This window comes from Cervus elaphus, chromosome 11 (genome assembly GCF_910594005.1).
Source record: "Cervus elaphus chromosome 11, mCerEla1.1, whole genome shotgun sequence".
Taxonomy (NCBI): domain Eukaryota; kingdom Metazoa; phylum Chordata; class Mammalia; order Artiodactyla; family Cervidae; genus Cervus; species Cervus elaphus.
The window spans coordinates 88,103,906-88,127,161 of record NC_057825.1 but is presented as its reverse complement, the minus strand read 5'-3'; the positions used below and the strand labels follow the sequence as shown (position 1 = coordinate 88,127,161).

At 41.5% G+C, this 23,256-nt stretch overlaps 2 protein-coding genes across 5 annotated transcripts in view; one reads left to right on the top strand and one right to left on the bottom strand.

Annotated features, from left to right (window-relative positions):
- Positions 1 to 17,304, top strand: part of SLC30A6 (solute carrier family 30 member 6) — a 45,198-nt gene extending 27,894 nt beyond the window's left edge. For all 3 annotated transcript variants that reach the window (XM_043918301.1, XM_043918302.1, XM_043918303.1), the window contains one exon: positions 13,792 to 17,304. In XM_043918301.1, the coding sequence (XP_043774236.1) occupies positions 13,792 to 14,292 (501 nt within the window). In that variant the 3' untranslated portion in view covers positions 14,293 to 17,304. The remainder of the gene's footprint in view (positions 1 to 13,791) is intronic.
- A 3,373-nt stretch (positions 17,305 to 20,677) lies between these two features.
- NLRC4 (NLR family CARD domain containing 4) overlaps positions 20,678 to 23,256 on the bottom strand; it is a 44,965-nt gene continuing 42,386 nt past the window's right edge. For both annotated transcript variants that reach the window (XM_043918296.1, XM_043918297.1), the window contains one exon: positions 20,678 to 20,989. In XM_043918296.1, coding sequence (XP_043774231.1) covers positions 20,697 to 20,989 — 293 coding nt within the window. In that variant the 3' untranslated portion in view covers positions 20,678 to 20,696. The remainder of the gene's footprint in view (positions 20,990 to 23,256) is intronic.

Below are 23,256 nucleotides of genomic sequence, written 5' to 3'. Positions count from 1 at the left end.
ACTGTTTTATAATTTGTTCTTTTCACTTAATATATCATAAACAGTTCTCCTTGTTATTGAATATTACTCTTCTACAGTACCAGTATAAAAAAAAATAGGATTTGACTTTTGTAACATAGATTTTAGAGGCAGATTAGGGTTGGTCCAACAGCTCAATGATATCACTACATTGCAGTCTATAGTTCAGACTTATACTCTTTTAGTGGAAAAATGGTTACTTCATCTCTCCCTTCCCCTTCTCTTCCCCTCTCTCACTCATTATTTTGGATATCTAAAACTCATTCTCTAGTAAATTCTTCAGGAAAAAGGCCCTTGCAAACAATATTCCCTGAATTTTTGCATGTTGAAAACAGTTGTGAACATTATTGAAAATCGTTTGGCTGGATGTAACATCCTGAGCAGATATTTTATTTTCTTGAGTTTCTTACCTCTGGCATAAGGCATTACTGTGATAAGCCCTGATGACTCATAGTCTCATTTTTTCCCCTTGATATGTGGCTTGATCTTTTTACCTGTATGCCTAAAGTATTTTTTTTTAAGTCCAGTAATTTTAATAGAATGTGTCTTGGTGTTGATGGTCAGTTATTTCAGGGATGCAATATATCTTTCTATAATATTATTTCAAAAACAGTTCTTTAGAATTTTCAAGAAAGTTTTCTTTAATTAAAGTTCTTAATATTCTCTTCTCTTGCTTTGATTTTCTTCTTTGGAAATGCCTATTATAAGCATGGTGGAGCTTTACCTTTCTTTCATATTTGTTATTGTCTTTCAGTTACTTGTTAACTCAATTTCCTTTGATTTTTAAAACTTCTCTTTTTATCTTTTTTTTTTTCATAATATACCTGTATGTTTATTGCTTTTCTAGCTTAATCTTTGTTTCAGAAATTAGGGGAGTGGGCATGCTGCACGACTTGCCAGATCTTGGTTCCCTGACCAGAGATCGAACCCACGCCCACAGCAGTGAAAGGGCCAAGTCCTAACCACTGGACCACTAGGGAATTCCCTGAAAAAAAATGTTTTTTCATGTGTTTCTAATTGCCACTCCATTTCTAGTTTTTTATTTTGATTTATATTCTTCTTAATCAATTCAAAAATTGATTTGAAAAAGAAAGTCATAGTTCTCATCAGTTTTGTAGGTAAATCTTTCCGATCTTTTATAATCTATTCTGTATTCTCCTTTTTTCTTATAATAACTATGTGTGGGATTTGGATTCAGTTCTTTTCTTTTGCTCCTTTTTATGTGAAATTCGTTTTCCTGAATTTTAAAATAAAAAATGGTTTAAGGTAATGTGTCTAAATCATGGTTCTAGAGCTCCCTCTTCTGATGAGTCTGTGAAATGTTTTTTTTGGTCCTCCTGGTTCCTTCTTTAGCCTGTTTCTACTCTGCTGCTCAATTTAGATTCTCTTCCCAGCTGTTTCTTCTTAATGTGGGGCTTTGTGCTGGAAGAGAGCTTTGCTTGGTTACTTTTGAGAGCTCACAGGGTCATACTACTCCAGTTCTTCCTATCTTATTGCAGACCCAGTTTATTTATCTGGTATTGAAATGTGCGAAACACCTTCCAGTTCCCAGCTGCCTTTCTCAAATTCACTGTCCTAGATTTCCATGAAGAGCTAGTTACCTATTGTGAGGTTTTTAGGTCAATCAGATGCCCTATTGTGTCCCTCCTCCACAGACGCTGATACCTTAGAGGTCTTACAGTTTGTATTTGGGTTTTCTTAGGGTGTTGTGTTATCTCTCTTTTTTTTGGGGGGGGGGGTAGGTGTTGTCCATAGGTTTTTGAATGTGTTATCTTAGTTTCTGTTTTTATGGGAATATTCGGGGCATTTCAAAAAATGCTACCAATACTTCTGTCTTTCAAGAATCCTAGCATAATTCATAATGACTGCAGAATTTTACAATATATGAATATACCATTTTTTATTTAATCAGTCCTCTAATATATAAGTTGTTTTTTTTTTCTTAGCTGTACTGTACGGCATACAGGATCTTAGCTCCCCAACCAGGGATCAAACCCATACCCAGTGCAGTAGACGCATAGAGTTTTAACCACTGGAGCACAGGGAAGTCCCCCAAGGACATTTTTTAATTGGGGATTGGGGGGGTTTTGTTGTTGAGTTGAATGAATAATTTTGTGTCTTCATCAGACATACTGTTTGCAAGTATCTTCTCCCATTCAGTAGGCTGCCTTTGATGGTTTCCTTCACTGCAAAAGCTTTTTAGTTTGATGAGGTCCCATTTGCTTATTTTTGCTTCTGTGGCCCTTGCCTGAAGAGACAGATCAAAAAAATACTGCAAAGGCTGATGTCAAGGAGCTTATTACTGCTTGTGTTTTCTTAAGTTTACTCGTGTACATGGTACGGGAAAATGTTCTAGTTTTGTTCTTTTGCATGTAGCTATCCAGCTTTCCCAGCACCACTTGTTGAAGGAGCTGTCTCTTCCCCTTTGTATTTTCTGCCTCCTTCATTGTAGACTAATTGACCTTATGTGTGTGGATCTATTTCTGGGTTCTCTGTTCTGTTCCATTGATCTGTGTGTCTGGTTTGTGCCAGTACTGTACTATTTTGATTACTATAATTTTTGTAGTATAGTTTTGTCGGGAGAGTGTGTAATTTCCTTGGTTCTGTCTCACCACAGCAAAAATTTGAAGCAGTGGACCAGTGTTACTGCTCAGTTACAGCTCAGTTTTATTTGGCAAGCAAAGGAAAATACATCCTTGAGGTGGGAGGATGGGCCAACTCAAAAGAAGAGAGGGTCTCAATTTTGGCTCCTTTTTTAATCTTCTTTCTCCCCCCGCTGAACCTGCCCCATGTAAATTGGGCTAGCCAGGAGTGCTGTTTGTTTCACCTGAGGTTCTCACTCTGGTCCTCGGACCTTCCCTTGTTCTATTTTTGCGGGCTTTTTCCTTTCTTTGTCTTTTAGCCACCACTATTTTGGACTCCTTTTCCCTATTCTAGCTACCTAACATTGCCCCAAGAGATGGGAGGCCCATTTCTTTGGGAATAGGGGCATCAAGGTCTCTTTGGCCACTTGCTGCTGAGCTGGGATGGTGAGGGGCATTGGGCCTCCCCCTCTCGCTAGTCTCAAGTCTCAGCGTCCTTATAGCAGTATCCATCTAAGGGTGAGTGATGTTTTCCATGGTCAGGTGTAGTTTTATATATCCTTGTTGAACTGGCACCACATGTTGTAGCTTGTTGACCTGGGCAGAGACAAAATGGGTTAGACAATTGATAATACATGGAGCAATCATGAGCAGCATCAATATGGTGATAACAGGGATTAGTAGGAGCATTAACCAACTCCAAATTCCCCCTCGCCGGGAGAAGGAGCCCCCAAAGAGAGATTGGAGCCACCCCAAGAACTCTCTAGCTCATTCTTTGAGATCCTGTACAAGATGTTTTTTTGAGGACTGTGTTTTTCTTGAGGACTGTGAGACTTTCTTTAACTTAGCTGGAGCTATTTACCCAGAAACAATATGTCTCATTCAAGATGGCTCAATTCCCTCCTTGTTGAGGGATCAGGAGATCTGTCTCCTGTCTTTTTTGGAGTATAACCTCTGCCAAGCTGTGTTGGCTCTTTAGAGCTATCTTGAGAAATCTTATCCCCAGAAACTTGATTTTGGGGGTGTTTATTAGAATGACCCTCATTTGTAGTCCTGAATAGGTATCTGAGATCTCCCAGGGGCTCACAGGTATATTGAACATCCTCTTCTGTTTTCTTCCATGACTTGACTCGTGAGTAGTTGAATCCAGGAGTCGTGTCCTGGTACCTTGACTGCTGTGGGGATAGAAAGTATTACAGGGTAGGGGCCCTTCCATGTGGGCTGGAGTTGAGCCTTTGGGGACCCACCTTTCCAGACTTTAATTAGGACTTGAGTCCCTGGAGCATTTAGTGGTGACTCTTTAGAATCTTTTGGGTCCTGGTTGACACCCCACAAAACGTATATCTTGTTGGAATTGCCCAATGGCCATGGTATAAGACTGGAGGATTTGAGCCTCTGGATCTAGGAGGAGGTCACTGACATAAACAGAAGGTTTCCCATATAGCATCTCATAAGGACTAAGACCAACCTGTCCCTTAGGGGCAATACGGGTGCAGAGGAGAGCTATTGGTAAAGCCTCCTTCCATCCCAGGGAGGTCTCCTGGGTTATCTTTATCACTGATTTTAAGAATTGGTTGGCTCTCTCTACTTTTCTTGAAGACTGAGGCTCCCAGGCACAATGGAGATAATAAGTAATGCCCAATGTTTTAGAGACCCCTTGGGTGACCTTAGAAGTAAATGATGTCCTATTGTCACTTTGTAATGACCCGGGAAGGCCAAATCTCAGAATTTCATGGAGCAGTTTTTTTTTTTACCACCTCCTCAGCCTTTAATCCAACCTGAGACTGTATCTATCATGACTAGTAGGTATTTATACCCTTGAAAAACTGGCATCTAGGTGAAGTCCACCTGCCAGTCCTTTGCTGGGTAGGTCCTATGCTGTTAGACAGGCTGGGCCAGTTGGGGTCTTCAAGCTCCTTGGGGGTTGTTTAATTGGCCAGTGAGACAAGAGGAGACCCATTTGCCTTACAGTTGTTTGGAGGCCTATTCCTCTGAAGGACCTTTCTAGTAATCTTTGGAGGACCTTCTCTCCTAAATGAGTGGTGGCATGTAAGGAGTTAACCAACTTCCATTGGAGGTTCCCAGGCAGAAAAAGGAGTCCTTCCTTTTGGAACCACCCCATATGATCTTCTTGAAAGCCCTCACTCTTAGCTTTAAGAATCTCACCTTCAGTATATGAAAGATTTTCTGGCAAATTAGTCTGTGGAACTAAGGTGGCCACCCCTATTAAGTCATGGTTCTGTAACGCTGCTCTCTTAGCTGCCTGATCAGCTGCTCGGTTCCCTCATGCCACTTCTGTGCTCCCTTTTTGGTGTCCTTTACAGTGGGAGACTGAAACCTCAGTGGGCAGATGGACTGCCTCCAAGAGCCTAAGGATTTTATCACCGTATTTGATAGGGGACACTTGGGTGGTCAAGTGGCCTCTTTCTTTCCAAACAGCAACATGTGCGTGTAGCACCAGAAAGGCATACTTGGAGTCAGTGTAAATGGTTCCTCTTTTTCCTTTTCCCAGCTCTAAAGCTCGAGTCAGGGCCATGAGCTCAGCCATGAGCTCAGCTAATTGGACTGAAGTACCTGGTAGCAAAGGTTTGGCTTCTGTGGTCTCAAAATTGGAGACTACTGCATATCCAGCTCTTCTTTTTCCATCCAAGACAAAGCTGCTTCCATCACTGTACCAAATTTCCTCAAGATTGGTCAGAGGACCTTCTGACAATCCCTCTCAGGGTTTTGTCTAGTGGTCCAGTGTTTCCAGGCAAGAGTGAAAAGGGAGAGAGTCCTCAGGGGTAGGTAGGAGGGTAGCTGGGTTAAGAATCTCACAAGGGAATGTAGTCAGGCCTGGATTTTCCATCAGCATTACTTGATATTTGAGAATCCTTTGATCAGACATCCATAAATGGTCTTTTCCATTCAAGAGTTGTTTCACTTGGTGGCTGGTAAAAATAGTTTTCCCCCAGAAGAGAGTTTTAAAGCATCTTCTGTCAGGACTGCAATAGCTGCAAGATTTCGAAGGCAGGGAGGCCAGCCTCGGGCAGTTGGTTCAAGCCTCTTGAATAAGCAAGCTACAGGCTGGGGCTCAGGTCCCAACCTTTCAGTTAACACTCCAAGGCTCTTCCTTCTTTTTTGTGGACATAAAGTTGGAATGCTTTTTCTAGCTCTGGCAACCTCAAGGTGGGTGCTTGAGTTAAGGCTTGTTTTAGTGTAGTCTCTGCCTTCTTTTGAGGAGTTTCCCATATCAATGGGATTGAATCATCCTGTTCCTTCAAGCTTTCATATAAGGGCTGGGCAATTAAACCATAGTTTGGTATTCAGATTCTACAATACCCAGTTAGCCCCAGGAAAGCTTACAGTTGTTTTCGAGTTGTGGGGGAGGGCAGCTGGAGGATTCCTTGTACTCGATCAGAGGACAGCCTGCTGGACCCATGTGTAATCTGAACTCCCAGGTAAGTGACCTTTGTCTCAATCATCTGTGCCTTAGCACAGGAGACTTTATATCCCCTCTCTGCCAAAAAGTTTAGGACCTGAATTGCATGTTGTTGGGCATTTTCCTCATCTGGAGAGCAGATTAGTAGGTCATCTATATATTGTAGTATTTTCTCATTAAGTCCCAGGTCCAGATCTAGGAGATCCCAGCAAAGAGCCTGCCCAAACAGGTAGGGGCTGTCTCTGAACCCCTTAGGTAATACTGTCCCAAGTCATCTGTTGGTATTTTTCTCCTGGAGGTTCCCACTCGAAGGTAAAAAGATACTGGGATTCTTTAGGCAGTGGTGTGCAAAAGAATTCATCCTTGAGATCCAAGACTGTAAACCACTTGGCACTGGGTGGGATTTCTCCCAAGATTACATTGGGATTGGGTACTGTGGGATGGAGGGGGGCTATAGCTTCATTTATGATCTGGAGATCTTGAACTGTTTGCCAGGTCCCATCCTTTTTCTTTACAGGGAGGATTGGGATGTTACATGGTGAATTGGTGGGGACTGATAGCCCACAGGCAAGGAATTTATTTATTAGAGGCTGTAGTCCATCCTGAGCTTCTCTTCTGAGATGGTGTTGTTTCTGGTTTGGAAACCGAGTGGGATCTGGGAGGACAGTGATGACCAGTTCAGCTTGGTGGGCTCATCCAGGAGTCCCCTGGTCCCACACCTGGTGGTTAATTTTGTCCTCCCATGGTTTTTGGTCTCTCCCTATTGGAGAGGGTGTAATGGGTTCCTCAGTAGTAACCAGAAGCTGTAGGGCTCGGGGGCTGAAAAGCTTCCCATCACAAAGGTGGTCCCCAGTTTAGTGAGTATATCTCTTCCCAATAAGGGGTTAGGACACTCAGGGACCACCAGAAACTGGTGGGAAAGTGTTTGTCTATCCCAGCAACAAAGAAGTGCTCGAGTGAATCTTTTTGTAATTGTTTTTCCTGTAGCACCCAAAATGGTACAGGTTTGGGAGGAGAAGGCTCCAGAGTAGGAGGTCAGGACAGAGTAGGTAGCCCCTGTGCCAACCAAGAAATTCTCGGACCTATCTGCCACATCGAGTTGCACCCTTGGCTCCAGCCCCGTGATGGTTATCTGTGACAGGCGGGCTGGCTGGAGTGGGCTGCTTCAGTCCTGTTGAACTACCATGAGGGAAAGCCTGGCACTTGACCTTGAGGCTCTTGGATTTCAAGGGCAGTGTGCCACGCAATGTACCGATTGATGGCATTTGTAGCAAGCCATTTTAGGAGACTTGTCAAGATTTGGACACTCTTTGGCCCAGTGTCCTGCCTGTCTACAGATTAGGCATTTGCCTTGTGCCTTGTCCTTTAAGGATTTGGGGTTTGCCATAGGACTTCCCTGGAGGGCAGCCAGCATCTGGGCATGCCTTGTCTCTTTCCTTTTCTCCCTTTCCTGGGCCTTGGCCTCCCTCTCCTGTTGTTCTCTGTTATAAAATGTATTGGGGGCTAGAGTCTGGTGGCTGGAGTCTGGACCATCTCATCTAAAGAGGCAGCAGGGTCCTCCTGCTGTAGCTGTTGTAACTTTATCCTGATGTCTGATGCACACTGGGACAGGAATTTGTCCTTTAAAATCACCTGTCCCTCGTAAGAGTCTAAGTCCAGATTGGTAAGTAGGGTTCCTGTTGGGCTCCTGAGTTATTGCTGACCCCTGGGCATAGCTGATTACTTTTGGCTGGGCTGCTTTTAGTCCTGTGTTTACACAGATCAGAAAATGATCCCTTTCCCAGTTGTGCTCAGGGTCATTATAATTCCAATTAGGATCTGAAGAGGGAACCACAGTTTCCCCCACTGTGTATTTATCGCTTGACATGTGAAGCCCTGTAGCATACCTTTGGGCTTCCTTTAAGACCCTAGCATACTTAGGGTCAGATAAAGTTTGACTAAATATGACCATGATGTCCTTCCACGTCAAGTCAAAGGCCAAGGTAATGTGTTGGAATGTATCACATTCCAATATATCTATATATTTACTGGGTCATCAGTATAGCTTCCCAGGTCTTGTTTGATCTGAGAGAGAGAAGGGCTTATGAACCTGGACTGGCCTGAATTCTTCAGTTTCAACTAAGGGACATACTCTAGTTGGCTTTTGTGGAGGGGTTGCTCCCGGATATGGGGGCACATTTGGATAGAAGGAAGAAGCACCAGGCAACTTGGGAGCCTTGGGAGGTGAGCCTTCACAGGGGGCTTCCTTCTTTTGGTTGTCTGTGCCTAACACCATTTGCCTGGTAGGCTCACTTTTAGGCCATACAACAATCCCATACTTAACACAGAGTTCCTTCATATCTCTTAATCAGAAGGAAATTTGGGCATAGGGGATCTCTGTCTGTTTCCCTTATCTTTTGCAGAGTAAGTCTAGCTGCAGGATGGCATTGTAATTTAAACTCCCATCCTCAGGCCAGTGTTCCTTATCCCCCAGATGATACCGTGGCCACTCAGTGGCACAAAAGAATTTTAAGTGACTTCTCCTTAGAGTTTGAGGATTCGAACAGCTTCCATTTATCAAGAATGCATCTCAGGGGCATCTGTTGGGAAGTGGATTGGTTATTTTCCATCTTAAAGACAGTGATGACAGAGAGGAAAAGAAAAAAAAACCCAAAAAACTAATAGGCCTCCTTCTATTTTTATGGGTGGACTTCCTTAGGGGTCAGTCTTTCTGAAGCCTGTCCTACTCAGTATTGTTGCAACCTGAGAACTGGGTGTCCCCAGGTCAGGGTGCAGATCCCCTGCAGGCTGAATTGTGACAGACTCCAGGAGATTGAATTCCTGGGCAGGTCAAGGCAGGTTGGCCTCCTGAGAATTTGGTCCCTGGGCAGGTCAAGACGTGTCGACCTCCTGGGACCCCTGAACTGGTGGATCCCCAAGCAGGTTGAGGTGTGATAACCTCCCAAGGACCAAATCCCTAGTAGGCAGGTCGAGGTAGGTCAACCTCCTGGGACACCTAGCTGGGCTTGGGCATCCCCAAGGTCTCCAGCGTGACCAGTGCTAGGTAGGATTAAGGGGTTGTAATCTTAACTCATTGCTGGTTTATCCACCACAGATAGGAATAGATATCATGATGTAAAGCAATCCAAGCCTGTGCCCTGAAACTGGGAACCTGATGAAACAGCCATCAGCCTTATCCTCTTATTGCTCTGAGGGAATGTAAGTCCCTGATTTCTTCCCTCAGTCCTCCATATGAGCTGTTTAGGGTGTTTCCAATGGTAAACATTCATTGTCATAGACTTACTTTAGGTAATTAAAGAAGTAATGACAAAGGAGTGAATTATCTTGACCTGTTAGGGGCATTAAGAGTATTTTAATAATAAGTGGGGTGGAGCTATGTTATCTACAAAGGGGCAGAGTCCTGGCTGTAGGAGTTAGTAAGTGGTTTAAGAACAAATTGATAAGAGGCAATAGACTAGATGTTACATAAAAGTGGAGTGTAGATTTGATCTGGGGTTATGTTTGTAACTTTAGGACAAGGGTGGTAAGGATTTGGGCCCAAATGGCCTGCAGGGCTAACTCCCAAAGTGGCAGACACTATCCTTGGAAGCCCAGTTGCCCTTGAAGGGATACCACCAACAGAGGGACTTCTAGCTGGCATTGTGTGCCTGTCACCTGCCATAGCAGGTTCACTGAGAGATGCTGCTGTTGCACATTTTGTAGGAAACATGGAAGATGAAGGCCTAACTATCTACAGGGATTAGATATTATATAGTATTTCCCTCCCGAGGGCCGGCTATTTTCTGGTTGTCTCTCCAGAAGGTAGTAGAAACAACATAGTGGGCGCAGACAGGGCTCAGGAAAAGAGCAAGAAAGAGGATTGAAGGGGGCAGGGTACAACTGTGAAAGAATGAGGTAGCCCAAGGGCATAACATAAACCGATTAAAATTAAATAGGTCCAAGACAAGTCAAATTTAACTAAACCTTGATTCTCAATCTGCAAGCTTAATGACATACCCAGAGGCACCAGGACAGTTCCAAGGCACTATCAAGAGACCAAGGAGTGGATGGTTCTCCAATTGTTGGAATGATCCTCCCTCTTCAGCATAAGAAATCACACACTCTGGACGGTGCATCTCTCTAATCCGAACAACTCTACCTCTTACCTATTGCTGTGTCTTTCTCTGAATTTTTTGCAATGAGACATCAAGAGCCTGAGCTTCATTAGGTCCTGAAACCAGGCACCCTGGGTTTTGGCTGAACTTAAGTCCCAGTCCTGGGTGTTCATTGGAAGGACTGATGCTGAAGCTGAAACTCCAGTACTTTGGCCACCTCATGCCAAGAGTTGACTCATTGGAAAAGACCCTGATGCTGGGAGGGATTGGGGGCAGGAGGAGAAGGGGAGGACAGAGGATGAGATGGCTGGATGGCATCACCAATTCGATGGGCAGCTCCAGAAGTTGGTGATGGACAGGGGGGCCTGGCGTGCTGTGATTCATGGGGTCGCAAAGAGTCGGACACGACTGAGCGACTGAACTGAAGTCCCAGTCGGATATGACTGAGTGACTAAGCATAGCACAGAGTCCTTGCCGTGTGAGTTTGAGTCCCAGTCTTAGGTAAACAGTTTCAAACACAACTTTCAGAAATGGAAAGATGATGAACTGCCCAATACTTTGTAAGCAGTGGCATAGATGGAGAGAGGAGCTGAAGGACGGGAGAAAAAAGCAGTGGGGAAAACATGCCGAGGAATCCCCTTCATAACCTGCTGGAAAATCTGGTAAATACCTGACCTCCGTTCACAGTTTTTATTGGCCTGATCCTTGGCACAAAAAAGATTAAGGACAGAAGAACCCCCACCTGCTTAGGCAACAGCTACTAAGGTGCAGCAGATAGTAGAGCCTTTGGGACACACTGGGGACTAGCCCCTGCCAGAGTCCCTCAGTTGCACCCACTGCCATTCATGGTGTTCTGGGAAACAAGAAATTAGAGATTGTAAAGGAATTTAGATTTTGTTAGCCATATGTCCTTCCAGCCATCAGAGCAAAGACCTCCTACCTTAACCGGAGGTCTTCTGAAATCTGAGACTGAGTTGCGTGATCTTTCTGCCGAGCTTACTTTTGCTGTCCTGGTTTCCAGCACGCTAGGCTTGTTGTCACTGCCACTGTGCTGGGTTTTCTTCCTGTTCAGCTTCCATCACGTGAGCTTTCGCCAAGTTGGGCTTCTGCTGTGCTTGGCCTCTGCCTTGCGGGGGCCTAGCCAAGATTGTTTCAGCCGAGTTAAATCCAAGTCATGGAGCCAGATATGTTGGAGGAGTATATAATTTCCTCGGTTCTGTCTCGCCACAGCAAAAATTTGAAGCAGCATACCTGTATTTCAGCTCAGTTATAGCTCAGTTTAAATGGCGGACCAGTGTTACAGCTTGGCTACAGCTCAGTTTTATTTGGCAAGCAAAGGAAAACACATCCTTGAGGTGTGAGGGTGGGCTGACCCAAAAGAAGAAAGGGGCTCAATTCTGGCTCCTGTTTTTATGTTTTTTTCTCTTCCTGCTGAGCCTGCCCTATGTAAATTGGGCTAGCTGGGAGGGCTGTTTGTTTCGCCTGAGGTTCTTACTCCTGTCCTTGGACCTTCCTTTGTTCTATTTCTGTGGGCTTTTTTCCTTTCTTTGTTTTTTGGCCACTGCTATTTTGGACTCCTTTTTCCTATTCTAGCTACTTAACAGTTTGAAGGCAGGGGGCATAATACCTTTGTTCTTCTTTCTCAAGATTGCTTTGGCTATTTGGGGTCTTTTGTGGTTCCACATAAAATATGGGATTATTTCTTCTAGTTCTGTGAAAAATGTCATGGCTGAATGTGCTTTGCGTAGTGTGGACATTTTAGCAATATTAATTCATCCAGTCCGTGAACACAAACTATCTTTCCATTCATTAGTATCATGTTTAGTTTCTTTCATCAGTCTTGTAGTTTCAGAGTACGTGTCTTTTACCTTCTTGGTTAAATTAATTCCTAGATATTTTGCTCTTTTAGATTCCATTGTAAATACAATTTTCTTGATTTTTCTTTTTGATAGTTCATTTTAGTGTATAGAAATGCAGCAGATTTCTATATATTAGTTTTGTATCATGAAACTTTGAATTCATTTATTAGTTCTAATAGTTTTTTGTGTACTCTTTAGGATTTTCTATATATATTATCATGTCTTCTCTTATCTTTTACTTCTCTTCCATTTTGGATGCCTCTTATTCTTACTCTCCTCTGACTGCTGTGGCTAGAACTTACAGTACTATGTTAAATATAAGTGGCAAGAGTGGACATCCTCATCTTGTTCCTGATCTTAGAGGAAAAGCTTTTAGCTTTTCATCATTGAGTATGTTAGTTGTGTGTTCATGCATGTGTGCATACTCAGTCACTCAGTCATGTCAGACTCTTTACAACCCTGAGAACTAGAGCTCACCAGGCTCTTCTGTTCATGGAATTTCCCAGGCAAGAATTTTGGAGTGGGTGGCCATTTCCTTCTTCAGGGGATCTTGCGGGCCCAGGGACTGAACCGACATCTCCTCTGCCCTGCGCTAGCAGGTGGATTCTTTACCGCTGACCCGCCGGGAAAGCCCTCCTGTTTGTCACGAATGGCCCTCACTGTGCTGATGTCTGTTCCCTCTATGCCAACTCTGTCGAGAGTTTTTATCATGAATGGATGTTGAATTTTGTCAAATGCTTTTTCTGCTTCTATTGAGATGATCATATGATACCATTCTTGATATTTTTGTTTTGTTTGTTTTAATCAAAATAGGATCATTATTGTACCTACTATTTTATTATCTTTTGAAAGCAAAATGTGTAATGACCATTTATCAAGTTAGGAAACATACTTCTGACCATCATTCTACTGCCTGGGCTCTTTATCCTCCTGGTAACCTAGGCTAGAAACCTTGAGATTGTCTTTTGATAAGTTCATCTCCCTCATTCATTATTATATCCAGTTGAAAATCGAAGTCTCCCACTTCTAAACCCTGGAATATCATGAAATCATTTGTCCCTCTGTAGTCCTACTATATCTTGGCCTCTCCATTGTTAACCTAGACTGTTTTAGTAAATTCCTAAATAATTAGCAGTTATCCATAACTGTAATTTTTCTGAACTCTGATAATCTTACTTCTGTTGGATTGCTGCAACTAAAACTCCTTATTCATGATTTTTAGAACCCCACAGCTAGCCTTTCTTTTTAACTTTATTACCTAAACTTTCTTTCTTCTTTACGTTCTTCCTTTGCTTATTTGCTTCCTCCTTTCCTCCCCTTTGCTTCCTGTCTTTTCTCTTTCATTCCTTTTCTGCCCCCTTAAATACTGTACTTCTTTTATATAGTAATGTTGCTTATTCTTGCCCAAACATGCCATGTTTTCAACTGCTATTGCCCCAGCTTAGAATGCCTGTCTCTACCTTTTGAGATTTCATTTAATCACCAGACCTAGATCAGATGCCATCTTCTTTTGAAGTCTTCCTCAACTGGAATTAATAGCTATCTTCTCTGCCCTTTCAGTGCATTTTTCCATATACTTCATTTGTGTTCTGCCTTCTATTGCTATGTACCTGCCTTCCTCCTATATGGATTTCTTTCTTTTTTTAATATTTTAATTTATATTTTATTTAGAGTCATAAATTACGTTATTAACTCTTTGCATCAACAATTACTACTAAAGTAGTTTTCAAGGAATATCAATAAAATGTTTGTTTCTAATGGAATTTTCAGTAGTATAATTCTAAGCAGTCTTTTTCTTATGATTTTGTCCCTTTTAGGCTGGATCAGTTCACGTGAGAATTCGACGAGATGCCAATGAACAAATGGTTCTTGCTCATGTGACCAATAGGCTGTACACGCTTGTATCTACTCTGACTGTTCAGATTTTCAAGGATGATTGGATCAGGCCTGCCTTACTGTCTGGGCCTGTTGCAGCCAATGTCCTAAACTTTTCAGATCATCACGTAATCCCAATGCCGCCTCTGAAGAGTACTGATGATTCAAACCCTGTCACATCAACTCCAGCTAAACCTAGTAGTCCACCTCCAGAATTTTCATTTAACACCCCTGGAAAAAATGTGAGCCCGGTTATTCTTCTAAATACGCAAACAAGACCTTATGGTTTAGGTCTTAATCATGGACACACACCTTATAGCAGCGTACTTAATCAAGGACTTGGAGTTCCAGGCATTGGAGCAACCCAAGGATTCAGGACTGGTTTTACAAATATCCCAAGTAGATATGGAACTAACAATAGAATTGGACAACCAAGACCATGATGTACTGTAATTTAATTTATTTTTATGAGAAATACTGACTCCTTGAGTTTCAGTTTATTTAGTAATCCACTTTGCATCGACTGTTCAATCATTTACTCTAAATGTTAGAGAGTAGTAGGCTTGTTCACATTTCATGAAACCAATGAAACTATATTTTTGTAAAACATATTTGGGGCAGTGAAAACCTTTTAAATGTTACAGACTTTAAATAGGCTTCCTTTAAAAGCGTGTTCTCTAAATTTGAATTTTGCTATCTTTGGTTTTGTAGTTGACTGCAGTGTGATATAACATTGCCTTTATAAGAGAACCACTTGATGGAGTAGATTTGTCACATTATTAAAAATACAATGCTTTCTTCAGTGAAATTTATAAACATGCTTCTTGAGTACACATTTTAGGAAAGGAAAAAAATGTTTATTCTAAAAGTAAAAGTCTCTTTTATAGATTTTCCAAACTTAATTGCTACATTTTTCTTTGAGGGCCTCCTGCAGTATGCAAAGTAAAAGCAAACATTTTTATCAGAAATTTTGAAACATATTTTACTGTCTGGCACAGTTAAAAATTTTTAATTATCAGTTTTTTAATAGTTTTTCTCATTAAAAATTTCAATACATTTGTAAGTGACCCATCATTCTCACAATGTCTTGTTTTGGTTAAATAAACATCTTATCCTTAAGTGATATGCAGTGAAGGAATCCCAGTTTTCAGTTTTACGTTTAATTAAATACTGACATAATGGTAGATTTTTATCCTTTTTGTCACCTTTTTATTGGTTGACTTCAATTTTTCATTTTATTAACAAAGTATCACATATATTACCAAAATATGTGGAATTCCATACATAGTACTTTTGATCCTTTTTTCAGAGTTGCATGAACAATTTGAATTTAAATTATATAATTTTGCCAAAACCTAGTGCACCTTAGGTTATAGAATGTAGTATTGGTTAGATCTGCAGTAGGCAGTTTCTAACTTATTTTGTTCTGCTTTATTGAAAATAGTGAATTGTTAACATTTTTTATAATGATGTGTGAGAATCATGTAGATTATTTTATTTTTAAATTATTTTCCAAATGCAAATGTTAAGGACTTTGCAACATGGCCAGTATTACTTATAAAAAGTATAACAAGCAACAGTCACAAATTACCTATGATTTTTTTTTTCTCGTTTTAGCATGCATTTTATACTTAGGTTTTTAAAATGGATTTTGAGAGTGGATTCAGCTTTTCTAGAATCCAGTACTTCTGGAGATTTGTGACATTTCCAGCCATCAGCAACTATCTAGAGAAGTGTTTTGGCTGTTTTTTTTTTAAGTTTTCAACTTTCTTCAATCAACTCATCCTCTTTTAAATATAAGCAACCCTCCCAAATTCCTGTTTCTTTATAGTGAAGTAATAAACACCTAAGAAGCCATCTCTGTCAAGTAGAATTGTAGTCATGCTGTGATAATAAGTAACCATGTCCCAAGTAACTTTTGCTTGATGAGGAGTTGATCATTGTCTTTGACATTTGCAGCCCTGTTCAGGCATTTGACCTGCTGAAGAAATAGAGCCCACACCACCTTGACTGCTGGGGAAAGTGAAACGTAAATGGGATAAGGCAACCTGTTCCTTGACATTTGTGTTTTGTCCTCCAACTATTACTATACCTATTATTGGTCTACTATTACAGGGTGATTTTTTCTCCATTGATCTCAGCTAAATGTGAATTTGGGTCATGCGTGAAATCTGAAGAACTGCCTTGTACTGAATGATGATTAAGAGGTATGTGCTACCATGCTGTGCATGTCTTCTCCGTCTCCATGGGATTTTTAAAGTGCCCGGGTACTAAACACAGTTCTGTGCAAGGTTAAATGCCTGTTTCCTCAACACTCATTCAGAGGTTACATCTGTTCTGTTGTCCTTCCAAAGGTGCTTTGATACGCGACTGCACTACTTGAGAGGTTGCATATGGGTTCTCAAAGGGTTGGCTCTACTTACTGAAATTTGATAATGCCAACTGCTGCAGGTGACATTGCTCTAGGCATTATTATATAAAGAAGTCTTATTTGCCAACCTTTGGCCAGGTTCTGGATATGAAAATAAGAAACTTGGCCAGCATAAGCCTAGATTTAGTAGCCTGACTGGTAAACCTTGCCACAGAGTTACATGAAGCTAGACCAAGAAGGAAGTTTGAGTTAAAAACTTGACCCATGGTTTGTGATTAAGAGCAAGTTCCATCGAGTGTGATTAATCTTGTTTGAGAAATTACTGTATTATAATGGGGGAAAACACTGAGCTGGAAGGCAAGAGATTTGGATTCCAGTCCTGATGCTGCCATTGTGTGAGTAGTTTTATAACCATGGGTAAGTCATTTAACTCCTCTGAGGTTTCTCATCTGTAAAGTTAGGGTGGGGATGAAGTAGTTGATCTTTAAACTGTCAGCTCTAAAACTGTATTACTAAATCTGCAGAAAATATATCCATTTGTGAAATAGAATATTGTACCCAGAATTTCTTTTTAGTGACTACCTCAACATACAGGCCAAGTGTTACCTACGCCAACACCCAAGCCATTAATTTGAGGTGCCATGAGAACAGAGGGTAAACTACAGGCTGAGATTTGGTTTTTGTGTATTTCAGAGTTGCCTCGAGTTAAATCTGTTTAGCTTAAACAGATTTTTCTTAGACTTCTTTCTTTGTGAGGAAGGATTATTTTTGGAGGTGTTGGGGAAAAGATTAGGACAAGGTACTCTTACCTTTCATGGGGTACAAAAGAATGGGATCCATTTTTTCTTATTTAATCTCTGAAGTCACAGATGGAATTGCATACATGTATCAGCAACTGGTTTAACTACTCATTCAAGCATCTGATTGAGCTACTCATAAACTGCCAATTTTTTGCTTAACTAAAGATTGCTGATTTGGGGGGTGGGGAGCCTGATCTGCTTTTTATACAAGAAAATACTTTTACATTCCACATTGTTTGAATTAAACTATTTGAATAAAGAACATACATGGACTTTTCTCTCTACTTTTAAATAATTTTGGCCTGTTTCTTTCAATAGCTATTTATTGGTAACTTTGTATCATATTTAGCAAATGCTTGTCAGGAGTATAGTACATGCCATGCACTGTACAAAGTAAATGTGCATATAGAGTATATAAATTTTGGTGACCTGCTATTCTTGAGACTGAAGGGAATATAAGGATGAACAGGAGTCCCCTTCAAGTAGCTGATAGAAGTGACCAGACACCAGAACCATTTATCAGTTCAGTTCATTCACTCAGTCAAGTCTGACTCTTTGCAACCCCATAGACTGCAGCATGCCAGATCTCCCTCTCCATCACCAACTCCCGGAGTTTACTCAAACTCATGTCCATTGAGTCGGTGATGCCTTCCAACCATCTCATCCTCTGTCTTCTCCTGCCTTCATTCTTTCTCATCTTCAGGGTCTTTTCAAATGAGTCAGTTCTTCACATCAAGTGGCCAAAGTAGTGGAGTTTCAACTTCAGCATCAGTCCTTCCAATGAATATTCAGGACTGATTTCCTTTAGGAGAGACTAGTTGGACCTCCTTGCAGTCCAAGGGACTCTCAACAGTCTTCTCCAACTCCACAGTTCAAAAGCATCAATTCTTCAGTGCTCAGCTTTCTCTGTAGTCCAGCTCACATTCATTCATGACTATTGGAAAAACCATAGCTTTGACTAGATGGACCATTGTTGGCAAAATAGTATCTCTGATTTTTAATATGCTGTCTAGGTTGGTCATAACATTTCTTCCAAGGAGCAAGCGTCTTTTAATTTCATGACTGCAGTCACCATCTGTAGTGATTTTGTACCCCCCAAAAATAAAGTCTCTCACTGTTTCCATTGTTTCCCCATCTGTTTGCCATGAAGTGATGAGACCTGATGCCATGATCTTAGTTTTCTGCATGTTGAGTTTTAAGCAAACTTTTTCACTTTCATCAGGAGGCTCTTTAGTTCTTTGCTTTCTGCCATAAGTGTGGTGTCATCTGCGTATCTGAGGTTATTGATATTTCTCCTGGCACTCTTGATTCCAGCTTGTGCTTCATACAGTCCAACATTTCTCATGATATACTCTGCATATAAGTTATATAATCAGGGTGACAATGTACAGCCTTGACGTACTGAAACCAGTACATTTCCTGATTTGGAACCAGTCTGATGTTCCATGTCTAGTTGTTCAAACTATTGCTTCTTGACCTGCATACAGATTTCTCAGGAGGCAGGTCAGGTGGTCTGGTATTCCCATCTCTTACGAATTTTCCACAGTTTGTTGTGACCCACACAGTCAAAGACTTTGGCATAGCCAGTAATGCAGAAGTAGATGTTTTTCTGGAACTCTCACTTTTTTGATGATCCATTGGATGTTGGCAATTTGATCTCTGCTTCCTCTGCCTTTTCTAAATCCAACTCAAACATCTGGAAGTTCACAGTTCACATACTGTTGAAGCCTGGCTTGGAGAATTTTGAGCATCACTTTGCTAGCGTGTGAGATGAGTACAGTTGTGCAGTAGTTTGAGCATTCTTTGGCATGGCCTTTAAACTGACTATTTCCAGTCCTGTGGCCATGCTGAGTTTTCCAAATTTGCTGGCATATTGAGTGCAGCACTTTCCCAGCATCATCTTAGGATTTGAAATAGCTCAACTGGAATTCCATCACCTCCACTAGCTTTGTTTGTAGTGATGCTTCCTAAGGCCCACTTGACTTTGCATTCCAGAATGTCTGGCTCTAGATAAGTGATCACACCATCGTGATTATCTGGGTCATGAAGATCTTTTTTGTATAGTTCTTCTGTGTATTCTTGCCACCTCTTTTTACTATCTTCTGCTTCTGTTAGGTCCATACCATTTCTGTCCTTTATTGATCCCATCTTTGCATGAAATGTTCCTATGTTATCTCTGATTTTCTTGAAGAGATCTCTAGTCTTTCCCATTCTATTATTTTCCTCTGTTTCTTTGCATTGCTCACTGAGGACGGCTTGCTTATCTCTCCTGGCTATTCTTTGGAACTCTCCATTCAAGTAAGTATATCTTTCCTATTCTTTGCCTTTAGCTTTTCTTTTCTCAGCTATTTGTAAGGCCTCCTCAGACAACTATTTTGCCTTTTTGCATTTCTTTTTCTTGGTCTTGATCACTGCCTCCTGTACAGTGTCACCAACCTCCATCCATAGTTCTTCAGGCACTCTGCCTATCAGATCTAATCCCTTGAATCTAGTTGTCACTCCCCCTGTATAATCGTAAGGGATTTGATTTAGGTCATACCTGAATGGTCTAGTGGTTTTCCCCACTTTTTTCAATTTAAGTCTGAATTTGGCAGTAAGGAATTCATGATTTGAGCCACAGTCAGCTCCTGGTCTTGTTTTTGCTGACTCTATAGAGCTTCTCCATCTTTGGCTGCAAAGAATATAATCAATCTGATTTTGGTATAGACTGGTGATGTCCATGTGTAGAGTCTTCTCTTGTGTTGTTGGAAGAGGGTATTTGCTATGACCAGTGCATTCTCTTCACAAAACTCTATTAGCCTTTGCCCTGCTTCATGTACTCCAAGACAAAATTTGCCTGTTACTCCAGCTGTTTCTTGACTTCCTACTTTTGCATTCCAGTCCCCTATAATGGAAAGGACATCTTTCTTGGGTATTAGTTCTAGAATGTCTTGTAAGTCTTCATAGAACCGTTCACCTTCAGCTTCAGCATTACTGGTCGGGGCATAGACTTGGATTACTGTAATATTGAATGGTTTGCCTTGGGAACGAACAGAGATCATTCTGTCATTTTTGAGATTGCATTCAAGTACTGCATTTCAGACTCTTGACTGTGATGGTTACTCCATGTCTTCTAAGGGATTCTTGCCCACAGTAGTGTATATAATGGTCACTAGAGTTAAATTCACCCATTTATACCTGTCATCAATTTAAACTCCCTTCCACTTCCTCCTCTTCTTTGGCCTCATTTTCCTGGCATCCTCCTCTTTTCTGTCTCCTTTTTATTTGAGTGATGAAATTAAGAAAGTTGATTTCCATGGACGAGGCCAGCTAAGAAGATGATGCCCCACATCGTCCTGATATCAGTAAAAGAAGAAAACGTTTAGAAGGGGTGTGAGTTAGTCAGACACTGTTGAGAAGGATAATATTTAGATATATAGTGGATTGCTGTTTACTTTCAGATTCTTGAAGTATATGAGCAAAGTTTTTTGTTTCGTTTTTTCATTAGCCAGGCCTTTATTGCAATCATGCAATTTGAGAAACAATTCAAACATCTCAGTTATAACAATAAGCATACATTTCTTACTTATAAGTCTGCAGGGCACCTGGGGCAGTTCTTTTGAGCAAAGATTTTTAAATCACCAGGCTGAAAGTAATGGAGTCCCCAGAGCATTCAGAGGCTTAGGGTACCCTTTATTTAAGCAACTACTAGTTTAAAAGCACCTTTAAGAACACTGACATCATAGTCATCAAGTTGCCACCCAACAAGCTGAACCTCTTGCAGAAAAGTTAGTTTGGATAACACGTGGCTAAGTTTCCTGACTAATGATGCATCAGGTAAGAGTCCTTTCGTACTCAAGTCAAAAAACACCAGTTGCTTAAGATTCTCAAATCCACTCATGAAGGCAAGCCATCCATCGCTGCTCACACAATTTCCCGCCAAATCCAACTGCTGGAAGTTTTCCAGAGGATTCTTTTCAAAAAATACACCTGAATAAAAACAGAAATAAATTCATTAACTGGAAGAAAAATTTTTGTTTTAAATTTTAGAGAAATGGCTATGTTTGGACCAGGGCTTTGCTTAAGAAAGAAATTAGAATTCTCTGTGTAGTTAGAAAAGTGATTATAAACCTGGTTCATTATATTTACAAATTATATTTTTCCTAAAGTATAAGGGAATCTGATAAATACCAATTATAGCAAACCAATATAAATGAATTATATACTTTTTCTGTTTTCCTGACTTTTCCAAGAAATGGAAGATTGTAAAAATTGAGATGTGGGAGATACAATTGAAATATTCAGTACCTATTTTCAAAACTGGAGTCAGACTTTGGCAACATTAGGTCATTTCCTCTTCTGGAGAAGCATATGCTACCAAATGATTGTTTCTTTGGGTATGAAATGTTCCAAAGTGTAAACTTGAGTAAGTAAACTCCTTCAGTATCTCAAGATAAAGAGTTTTGGGGTTGTTATTTTTAACCTTCTTTAAACTCTTCAGGTGGAGAAGGCAATGGCTACCCACTCCAGTACTCTTGCCTCAAAAATCTCATGGACGGAGCAGCCTAGTAGGCTGCAGTCAATGGGGTTGCTAAGAGTCGGACACAACTGAGCGACTTCACTTTCACTTTTCACTTTCATGTATTGGAGAAGGAAGTGGCAAACCACTCCAGTGTTCTTGCCTGGAGAATCCCAGGGACGGGGAGCCTGGTGGGCTGCCGTCTGCGGGGTCACACAGAGTCAGACACAACTGAAGCGACTTAGCAGCAGCAGCAAACTTGAGGAATTTCCTTACAGAATAGGGCACTCTAAAGTACCTCCTCCAGGGACTGCCCTTAGGGTACCATCCTTATGACAGAAAGCAAAGAAGAACTAAAGAGCCTCTTGATGAAAGTGAAAGAGGAGACTGAAAAAGTTGGCTTAAACCTCAACATTCAGAAAACGGATCATGGCATCTGGTCCCATCAGTTCATGGCAAATAGATGGGGAAACAATGGAAACAGAGACTATTTTGGGGGGCTCCAAAATCACTGCAGATGGTGACTGCAATCATGAAATTAAAAGACGCTTGCTCCTTGGAATAAAAGTTATGACAAACCTAGACAGCATATTAAAAAGCAGAGACATTACTTTGCCAACAAAGGTCTGTCTAGTCAAAGCTATGGTTTTTCCAGTAGTCACGTATGGATGTGAGAGTTGGACTATAAAGAAAGCTGAGCACTGAAGAGCTGATGCTTTTCTTGAGAGTTCCTTGGACTGCAAGCAATCCAACCAGTCCATCCTAAAGGTGATCAGTCCTGAGTATTCATTGGAAGGACTGATGCTGAAGCTGAAACTCCAATACTTTGGCCACTTGATGGGAAGAACTGACTCATTTGAAAAGACCCTGATGCTGGGAAAGATGGAAGGCGAGAGAAGGGGATGACAGAGGATGAGATGGTTGGATGGCATCACTGACTCAATGGACATGAGTAAACTCCGGGAGTTGGTGATGGACAGGGAGACCTGGCGTGCTGCAGTCCATGGGGTTGCAAAGGGTTGGACACGACTGAGCGACTGAACTGAACAGGGCTGCCCTGGTGGCTCAGTGGGTCAGAATCCGCATGCCAATGCAGGAGACAGGGTTTCAATCCCTGGTCCAGGCAGATCCCACATGCCTCGGAGCAACTAAGCCCATACGCCGCCACTGTTGAGCCTGTGCTCAAGAGCCTGCCAGCTACAAATACTGAGTCCACACACCCTGTAGTCTGTGCTCCGCAACAAGAGAAGCCAGTGCAAGAAGAATGCTTACTGCAACTAGAGAGTAGCCCCCACTCTCTGCAATTGGAGAAAAGCCTGTGTAGCAACAAAGACCCAGCGCAACTATAAATAAATAAATGTTTAAAATTATTTAAAAAAAAAAAAACTCCTACAATGGAAAGGTAAATATCCTAGCCATTACCATGAAGTCAAAGGTTAAACACCCTAAGAAAAGGAGGAATGAAGAACATGTAGGTTTCTGGGTCTGAAAGACTGCACAGAGCAAAGCCACTTCACCTGCCTGGACTGCGCACTCCTGAGTGTTACAGGAGAGGGGAATATAGCTCTGTGCTCTGTAAGCCAAGGTGTGGCTGGGTCTCCTTTACCTGCTTAGCCTGTGCCCAGCCTCTCTCATACATGGGGCCTCACTTTCTCCTTTCTTCCTCTTTCCCATAATGAGCCCTTCTTTCTTCCTCATAGGTAGCTTTTTCTCTTCTCTTCTTATACCTCATTCTCAA